Source organism: Bufo bufo, chromosome 5 (genome assembly GCF_905171765.1).
Source record: "Bufo bufo chromosome 5, aBufBuf1.1, whole genome shotgun sequence".
NCBI classification, from domain to species: Eukaryota; Metazoa; Chordata; class Amphibia; order Anura; family Bufonidae; genus Bufo; species Bufo bufo.
Window position 1 is genome coordinate 35,478,833 of NC_053393.1, and position 10,028 is coordinate 35,488,860.

The following is a 10,028-nucleotide window of genomic DNA, read 5'->3' on the forward strand; positions in this document are numbered from 1 at the left end:
ACCGTTTCTGTTCATTCTGACACATAAGGGACCAATGCTGTGAAATATTACTGTGCCTATTAGTTACCGTAATCTTCTGAGGACGGATGCCATTCGTAATATGGTACGTTTTATTTGGCAGAGGGGTCTTTGGACCCTCTCAGGTTTTCCAGGACCTGGGAGATAACTGCTATCTCAGCACCCTTATTATCCAGTAGCCCATTAAATGGTGGAGGTGTGAGCCTATTTGTCCATTTTGCCCTCCCCACTATCCAGCTCTGATCCCCATATCCTTGCGCAGCAGATATTACACCCTTCCATGGCCACAAAGCCCCACCCTATGTACCTGTATTGCGGTAGGTTGCACAGTACCACTCCCCATGTTCTGGATATTATCTTAGATTTCTAAACAGAACATTACACGAGGCTGAAGGCTATTATAACGATGGTCATTCGGTTTCCCACTCTGTTATGCACAGTTGTCAGATATTATCTGCTTCCCCTTATCCGTTCCTGTTACTGAAGAAGCTACGAAGATGATTATTTTCAGCATGGAGGAAATGCGCTGATCACGGGGCCACACAACAGCTACACACAGTCATGATGGGAATATCCCTTTAAGACCAGAGGGACATTTGTGTTGCCACAGTGAACATCGCCCAGTGTTAGCCGCCTTAAAACTGGAGACAGAGTCATTAGAAATCAGGTTGGGAGTGAGAGCAGCACCTTTAAGCTGCTTTTACTGTGTCCTGCTATATCACCAGTTGTATAGTAGCTAGATCCTGGTCTTGTTTTAAAGAGGTTTTCCGAGATTTTCATATTGACAGCCTATCCTCAGGGGCAGGGGTCCGACTCCTGGAACCTCCACCAATCAGCTTTGGTAAGCGCCACGGCCTCTTCCTATGCCATGTACGTCCGTTCATCGGTAACATAACCTAGACACAACTCAATCCCCATTCAAATGGGTATGAGCTGCAATACCAAGCACAGTCGCTATCCAATGAACGGCACTGTACTTTCTAAACTTCAAGGAGGCCACAGCGTTTACGGGAGCAATGCAGCCTCCTCAAACAGCTGGGGGCTCAAACAGGTGGGGGGTGCGAGAGTCAGACTCCCCACTGAACTGATATAGATGACCTATCCTGAAGATAGGTCATCAATACAGAAGACTCTGACAAACCCTTTAAAGCTTAGATTCTCAGCTTTCAAAATACGACCATCTGTAGCTCCTACCCAATCTGAGATATTACAGGTTAAAGCAGCGCTCCCCCCTTCACCCTGCTGCACACATTCTGCCTGGCAAAACTGTTAGGCTTTTCTTAAAGCCCAGCAGAGCTTTGGCAAAACTGTTAGGGGACATCTAGGCAATGGATTTTAATGCAGAATTTTGGTGTGGGCAGCTGTGCTGAAATTTTGCAAAAAATCCGCTGGCGGCCGATTCCTTTCTGCCTAATATACATCTCAATGGGAGGCAGGGCTGAAAATCGTGGAGCAGCACCTTATAGCCGCAGCCACGCTAAGAGCTCTGCGATCCTCGGCTCTGTCTCCCATTGAATGAATGGAAGGCAGAAAGGACACACCGCTGTTGGGTTTTCTGTGAAATTTCAGAGCGGCTGTCCGCTCCAAAACTCCACTGTAAAATCCATCATGTGAACATCTCCTTAGGATGGTAAAATCCTTCTTTTGGTCTATGAGAAAGGTCAGAATAAAGACGTGAACGAGCGGAAAAAAATGATATATTCTAACCACTTTATTGTAGAAAGAGACACAAGAAGGATTTTCATTGCGTCTGAAGAAGCAGCGTGGAGAACGGAGATGCTTTTTACAAATTTGGGAATGGATGGTATGTAATAGGACGCGGGATCACGTCACGTCTATCAGGCGTAAGAGCCTTGGTCTACTTTCCGGCCGGCTTCTGTCACTGCAGATGGTAATCCACTTTCTGTGCTATTTTTGCCGATCCTGGTTCCAGACTGTAACCTAGAAGACAAGTAAAACCATAAAGTCTGAAATACTATATAATTGTAGAAATTAGGCAACATGGCTGACAGATTCTATAAATCATAGGTTATCATAATAACAACCACAGCTGCTGCAGAACTTCATAACACACACCTCAGCTGCTGCAGAAACCTCATAATAATACACACCTCAGCTACTGCCGAACTCATAATAATACACACCTCAGTGCTGCAGAACCTCATAATAATACACACCTCAGCTACTGCGAACCTCATAATAATACACACCTCAGCTGCTGCAGAACCTCATAATACACACTCAGCTGCTGCAGAACCTCATAATAATACGCACCTCAGCTACTGCAGAACCTCATAATACACACCTCAGCTGCTGCAGAACCTCATAAATAATACACACCAACAGCTGCTGCAAAACCTCATAATACACACCTCAGCTGCTGCAGAACTCATAATAATACACACCTCAGCTGCTGCAGGACCTCATGATACACACCTCAGCTGCTGCAGAACCTCATAAATACACACCTCAGCTGCTGCAGAACCTCATAATACACACCACAGCTACTGCAGAACCTCATAAATTCAACACACCTCAGCTGCTGCAAGAACCTCATTAATACACACCACAGCTACTGCAGAACCTCATAGTACACACCTCAGCTGCTGCAGAACCTCATAATATACACCTCAGCTGCTGCAGAACCTATAATACACACCTCAGCTGCTGCAGAACCTCATAATCACACCTCAGCTTCTGCAGGACCTCATAATACACACCACAGCTGCTGCAGAACTCATATAATACACACCTCAGCTGCTGCAAAACCTCATGATACACCCCTCAGCTGCTGCAGAACTCATAATACACACCACAGCTACTGCAGAACCTCATAATAATACACACCTCAGCTGCTGCAGAACCTCATAATACCACACCTCAGCTGCTGCCCAGAACCTCATAGTACACACCTCAGCTGCTGCAGAACCTCATAATATACACCTCAGCTGCTGCAGGACCTCATGATACACACTCAGCTGCTGCAGGACCTCATAATAATATACACCTCAGCTGCTGCAGGACCTCATGATACACACCTCAGCTGCTGCAGGACCTCATAATAATACACACCACAGCTACTGCAGAACCTCATAGTACACACCTCAGCTGCTGCAGAACCTCATAATATACACCTCAGCTGCTGCAGGACCTCATGATACCACCTCAGCTGCTGCAGGACCTCATAATAATATACACCTCAGCTTCTGCAGGACCTCATAATACACACCTCAGCTGTTGCAGATCTTAATCTTAATATCAGTGGTAAACAGGTCTCTTGACCTTGCTTGCAAAAGAGGTTCTGCAGCAGTCGATGTGTGCTTTATAGGGAATAATGAACCAGCTTTGCTACATCATAAGAATATTAGAGGTCACCTCAGGGTTGTGTAATGCAGCCTTGTAATGGTCACGGACCTCCTTGGTGTCTTCTAATATTCTTACAATGTACTGGGGGGGGGGGGGGGGGGTGTATTACCATGGCGCCTCTCTCTTCCCTTCCACCTGCAGTCTTGACATTTTCTTCTACCCAGAACATCTACAGGGCTGTTTGATCTTCCACAACTTACTTGCAGGTGACTTCAGGACTGGGATGAGCTGATTCCAGAATGAACACTCGGCTTTTTTCAGCCCTTGGTGGTTTGGTAAGAGTGCTGTAAATTCTTTATATCTGCCTCCACCTCCGTGCACCGGTGCTCCGGCCATGACGGTAAAGCCATGTTCCTTTTTCTTGAAAAATTGTAAGAAAATTGGGGTTTCTGGAAGAAAAAAAATATCTAAATGTAGCGTTTTAATATAAACATCTCCGAAAGAAGAAACAATTATATGTAACGTTGTGTAATGGACTCTTAAAGGGGATGTCCCAAACTTTAAACACGTTCTTCATCCACAGGATAGGTGATAAGCGTCTGATCGTGGGGGTCCGACACCTGGAACTCCCACCAATCAAAAGAATGGGGCAGTGGTCAAACACGTGGCTGCCGCTCTACATATCTTCAAGGGACCATCGAGCAGAAGGAGGGTAAATGGCGGCACAACATGATTACATCCATAAACTAGGATTACAGCGGGATGCAGCACTCACCCTGTTCTCACAAAGTTGGCCAAGTATTGCATAATCTGTAAGGAAAGATTCTGTTCTTCCGGAGAAAACTGACTTCTATAGTTTGAGTGAAAGGAATTCCAAAAGCGTACATGATATCTTCAGGAGATCCAGACTGGAGCTGAAGACAGAGACCAAGCACTAGCAGCGCTGCCATGACCTCAAGAGAATGAAATGGAAACTATTCCATGCTCGAAGGCGAACATCCACATACAGATGTCATAGAGATTGACTCGCACCAGAATACGGTAATAATTGTGAGGTGCAAGACAGATAATGGGCCTAGTGTCCACCACTGACGGCACGGGCAAAGGGTGATCCTGTCTGTGCCTATCACTCCATCTTCTATCCAGGGCCGCCTTTAATGCGGGGCAAAAGGGCCCGCTGCAGTGGCGCACCGCCAATATAGGCAGACCACGCCGTTGCTATGGGGCCCGCGGCACAGGGGGGCCCGGAGCGCATGGAAGGCCCTGCCCCCTATGTCTACTCTGCACAAGACACAGACTGTAGACAGTTTTTATTCATGGTTAATGCATTGAGGCGGCCGCTCACTTCTCCCTACGTCTCCGAGTAACCCGACTGCCTAACCACCCACCCAGCCCCCCGCCCCGCTCCTTGTTTCACGCGCCCACTCCCTGTCTGACCTCCAGCTGCGGGCGCGCCCCCGGCATTGTACTTGTTCTCTGCTCTGCGCTTACGTGCTGCCGACCATCTGACCATCAGCCAGTGAGTGCCCCCTCCCGATACGGTCTTCTGAGTAAGGTATCTATAGTTATCACTGTCTTCTGAGAGGTGTATCTAAGTCTATCATGTGTGATAATTTCTTTGTGAGGTATATCTAATCCTCTGAGGTGCCCAGAATACTGTATAGCATTACACATGGCTATAATTTGATTTGATACTTTTGTGCTAATTCTATTTTTTCCTCTATATTGAGAGACACTATAGTCACCAGAACCACAACAGCTAAATGTAGTAGTTCTGGTGTCCATAGCATGTCTCTGCAAGCTGTTTAATGTAAACTTTGCCTTTTCAGAAAAAAAGGCAGTAATTACATTACTGCCAAGGAACACCTCTAGTGGCCATGCATCAGACGGCCACTCATCAGACAGACGGCCGCTCATCAGACAGATGGCCACTCATTAGACAGACGGCCGCTCATCAGACAGACGGCCGCTCATCAGACAGACGGCCACTCATCAGACGGCCACTCATCAGACAGACGGCCACTCATCAGACGGCCACTCATCAGACGGCCGCTCATCAGACAGACGGCCACTCATCAGACGGCCGCTCATCAGACGGCCGCTCATCAGACAGACGGCCCACTTTATCAGACAGACGGCCACTCATCAGACAGACGGCCGCTCATCAGACAGACGGCCACTCATCAGACGGCCGCTAGAGGTGCTTCCTAGTCCAGTGTTGCACAACGTGTAACACTAGCATTCACGCTAAACACTCCTCATAAAAATGCATTGATTCAAAGCATCTCTATGAAGCCGCGCATGTGCAATAGACTCCCAATGCTTCCCTATGGGAAAGCAGTGGGTCGGCTATGATATACTCACACACTGCACATTCCTGTACATTGTATACCAGGTGTGTGGATTTTTATTTTTTTATGTGTGTGTGTTGTGGTGGAGGGTGTGATTGCCTGCTAAGGTGTGGGAAGGCGGGATCCAGGGGGGGAAAGTAAATTCTTGCCCAGAGTCCAATCAATATTAAAGACGGCCCTGCTTCTATCTATGTAACATGTAGAAGGGATCACAGCACTCTAGGAATGTGAAAAACACGCTCCAGATAGGAGCAGAAACATTGCGTTTTATGGATATAGAGGAATAAATCAACTATTTTTTTCACATCCCTGGAGCGCTGCGATCTCTTCTACATGTTATTTGGGACTTTTGGATCAAGGTCTGGATTGCGTGCAGCACACTTTTAATACTTTGCCCAGTGCTGCTGTCTTCTTCTTTTGTTTATCTATGTATCTCTCCATCCATCTGTCTATCTATCTGTCTAACTACAGCTTTCAGTGCTGGTCACGCCACTTTGGCCAAGTGTGCGTCAGCAGTGGTGGGTGAGCCTCGCTGCAGTACCTCTGATGTAGGGATTTGATTGGTACATTACATTTGGTGGTTTGTGTTTCATGTCTATGCTCTGTACGCCGACTCACCCTCCTTGTTTCTTGTCTAATTAATTTTTAACCCCTTCTCCCCAGGGCCAGTTTTCGCCCTCCTGACCAGGCCATTTTTTGCAAATCTGACATGTGTCACTTTATGTGGTAATAGCTTTGGAACACTTTTATTTATCCAAGTGATTCTGAGATTGTTTTCTTGTTTCATACTTCATGATAATGACATCATAAATTTGAGTCAAAATATTTCACCTTTATTTTTTGAAAAAATCCAAAATTTACCAAACATTTTCAAAATTTCAATTTCTCTGCTTTTAAAACAGAAAGTGAGACCTCATAAAATATTTATTACTTAACATTCCCCATATGTCTACTTTATGTTGACATCATTTTGTAAATGTCATTTAATTTTTTTAGGACGTTAGAAGGCTTAGAAGTTTAGAAGCAATCTTAAAATGTTTAAGAAAATTTCCAAAACCAGCTTTTTAGGGACCAGTTCAGGTCTGACGTCACTTTGTGGGGCCTACATAGTGGATACCCCCATAAATGACCCCATTGTAGAAACTACACCCCTCAAGTTACTCAAAACTGATTTTACAAACTTTGTTAACCCTTTAACGTTCCACAAGAATTAAAGGAAAATGGAGATTAAATTTCAAAATTTCACTTTTTTGGCAGATTTTCCATATTAATAAATTTAACACATAGAGGGTTAACAGCCAAACAAAACTCAATATTTATTACCCTGATTCCGCGGTTTACAGAAACACCCCACATGTGGTCGTTAACTGATGTATGGGCACACGGCAGGGCGCAGAAGAAAAGGAGCGCCATATGGTTTTTGGAAGGCAGATTTTGCTGGACTGTTTTTTTGGCACCATGTCCCATTTGAAGCCCCCCTGATGCACCCTTACAGTAGAAACTCCCAAAAAGTGACCCCATTTTGGAAACTAGGGGATAAGGTGCCAGTTTTATTGGTACTATTTTGTGGGACATACGCCTTTTTTATCACTTGGTGTTGCACTTTGTGTGATGTAAGGTGACAAAAATGGCTTTTTTGACAGTTTTTATTTTTTTATGGTGTTTATCGGACAGTGTGGATCATGTCATATAGTTATAGAACCGGTTGTTACAGACGCGGTGATACCTAATATGTGTGTTTTTTCCTTTTTTTAAAATTTTTTATTAAAAATTAACAGAAAAAAGGGGGCGTTTTTTTTTTTTACTTGAAACTTTTTTTTATTAAATACACTTTTCTTTCAATTTTTTGAAAACTTTATTTCTGTCCTTCTCTGGGACTTTAACTTTTGGGGGTCTGATACCCTCTGAAATGCATTACAATACAGATGTATTGTAATGCATTGCCTGTTAGTGTATGACACTGAGTAATACACTAACAGGTTCCCTAGGAGACCAGGCCTGGGGCTGGATCTCCTGGGCACCTGTAGAAGGCAGGTCCCCATGCCGTGCAAGGCATTGGGCAGCCTGTGCATGGCATCGGGCTGCCTTGTCACCCATCAGGTCCCTGCCACAGCAGCGCGGGGACCCGATGGGCTCCCTCACCCACCGCATGAAGGTAAAAATCAACCTTTGTCAGCTGCAGGGGTGGGAAGGACAGTGACTTTCTCCCTGCAGCACAGTGCTGCTGTCTGAGAGTGAGCTGTTCAAAAGAACATCCCTGTGTCCGTCTAGGCCCTGCACCGGACGGAGGACACTGAGTCTGAAAGCCGGACTGTCCGGCCTAAAACCGGACCTCTGGCCACCCTAGGGGCAGGCTGCTGTGGAGGTCACAGTTAAGGGGACGGTCCGCTATGGAGGTCAGTGTTAAGGGGCAGATTGCTGTAGAGGCCACTGTTAAGGGGGCGGGGTGTTGTGGAGGTCAAATTTTAAGGGAACAGAGCTCTGTAGAGGTCACTGTTAAGGGGGCAGGTTATTGTGGAAATCACTGTTAACGAGACGGGGTACTGTGGAGGTCACTAATAAAGTGGCGGCCGCTGTGGAGGTCGCTATTAAAGGGGAGGGCGTTGTGGATGTTACTGTTAAGGGGGCAGGCCGCTGTGGAGGTTACTGTTAAAGGGGAGGGGTACTATAGATGTCACTGTTATTGTGGATACTGTCGATATCTTTTCACGACACACACAAACATTAAAGGAAATAGATGAAATATACCTGTGCGAAGCCGGGTCCTTCTGCTAGTTGTTAATAAAGATGGTGATTTTATTATGTAATTTTGGGTCTAGTACCTCTTTTTTGTTTGGTGATATGGCATCGTTTGGACCGTATATTTCAAATAGGAGATTTTCTTTAGTTTTTTTGTTTAACCGATTTTCACAAGACAGGCATCATTTTAATCAGAAGGGTCAGCCCTAAGGCCTCTTTTACATGGGTGTCCCAGATTTTCTCCGGATGCGTCGCGTGTGCATTGTGGGAAACCTGCGCGAGTGCGCACGCAATTTCAGTCAGTTTTGAGTACGATTGCGGTGCGTTGTTCAGTTTTTATCGCGCGGGTGCAATCCGTTTTTGCACGCGCATGATAAAAAACTGAATGTGGTACCCAGACCCGAACCTGGACTTCTTCACTGAAGTTCGGGTTTGGGTTCGGGTTCGGTGTTCTGTAGATTTGATTATTTTCCCTTATAACCTAATGTTATAAGGAAAAATAATAGCATTCTTAATACAGAATGCTTACTAAAATGTGCCTTGAGGGGTTAAAAAATAAAAAAAATTAACTCACCTCATCCTGTTGTTCGTGCAGCCGACATCTTCTTCTTTCTTCTTCTTTCAGGACCTAATCGCGCTCACCACGTGGTGACGTCAGCGCAGCTCCTGCTGAATGAAGATAGAAGACGATGCCGGCTGCGCGATCAAGTAGATGAAGTGAGTTAATTTTTTTAATTTTTTAACCCCTCAAGGCACATTTTACTAAGCATTCTGTATTAAGTTCACCTCACGCATTGCACTCGTGCTGAATCCTGACCCTTTCACTTAAATGGGGCTGTGCCGATGAGCAGTGATTTTCACGCATTACTTGTGCGTTGCGTGAAAATTGCAGCATGTTCTATATTCTGCGTTTTTTCACGCAACGCAGGCCCCATAGAAATGACTGGGGCTGCGTGAAAATCGCAAGCAAGTGCGGATGCGGTGCGGTTTTCACGCATGGTTGCTAAGGAGACGGTAGGGATGAGCGACCCCGGACCCCATTAAAGTCTATGCTACTAATAGCATTCTTAAAACTCGCCCCGTGTGAAAGGGGCCTTAAAAGGCAGTATGCCTAAATGTTCAACTGCCACCCGTCATATGTTCCGTTAGATGCTGCAGCAGTTACAGGGAGAAAGCGACAGCAGAAAGGACACGCCCCACTGAGCTGCCAGGCTGAAGATAATCTAGCAGAGCAGTTAGAGCAATGAAAGGGGGGGTCCATGTGAGCAATACCAGACACAAACCATGAACAGGTGTGGCGCTGTTTTTGGAGGAAAGCAGCCATGTTTTTTTAATCCTGTACAACCCCTTTAAGCCAGTTTGGCAGGAAGGATTAAAACCCGAGCTCTATTTTTTTACACATATTCACACGGCGAAATAAAAGGAAGTAAAACAGACGCGTAGGATCAAGACGCCTCCATCTAATAATGTCTATTGTTTTTGGATGGGAAGCAGGCACAACTGGCAGAGCACAGGGGTTGGCGCGGAGGCTCGCCGCTGCAGATCCGCCATGTTCTATTACACACAGCCGAGGGAACTGTCTTTGCTCTTTTGATAAGATACAGGAATAATTAC

General features: G+C 45.7%; 1 protein-coding gene across 1 annotated transcript in view; it reads right to left on the reverse strand.

The window, feature by feature from the left end:
- Positions 1–1,829: 1,829 nt before the first annotated feature.
- The window catches only part of TG (thyroglobulin), a 174,274-nt gene continuing 166,075 nt past the window's right edge, over positions 1,830–10,028 (reverse strand). Inside the window, 5 exon segments of the mRNA XM_040433830.1 lie at positions 1,830–1,958; positions 3,583–3,862; positions 4,100–4,187; positions 4,190–4,216; positions 4,605–4,621. Coding sequence (XP_040289764.1) covers positions 1,857–1,958; positions 3,583–3,862; positions 4,100–4,187; positions 4,190–4,216; positions 4,605–4,621 — 514 coding nt within the window. The 3' untranslated portion in view covers positions 1,830–1,856.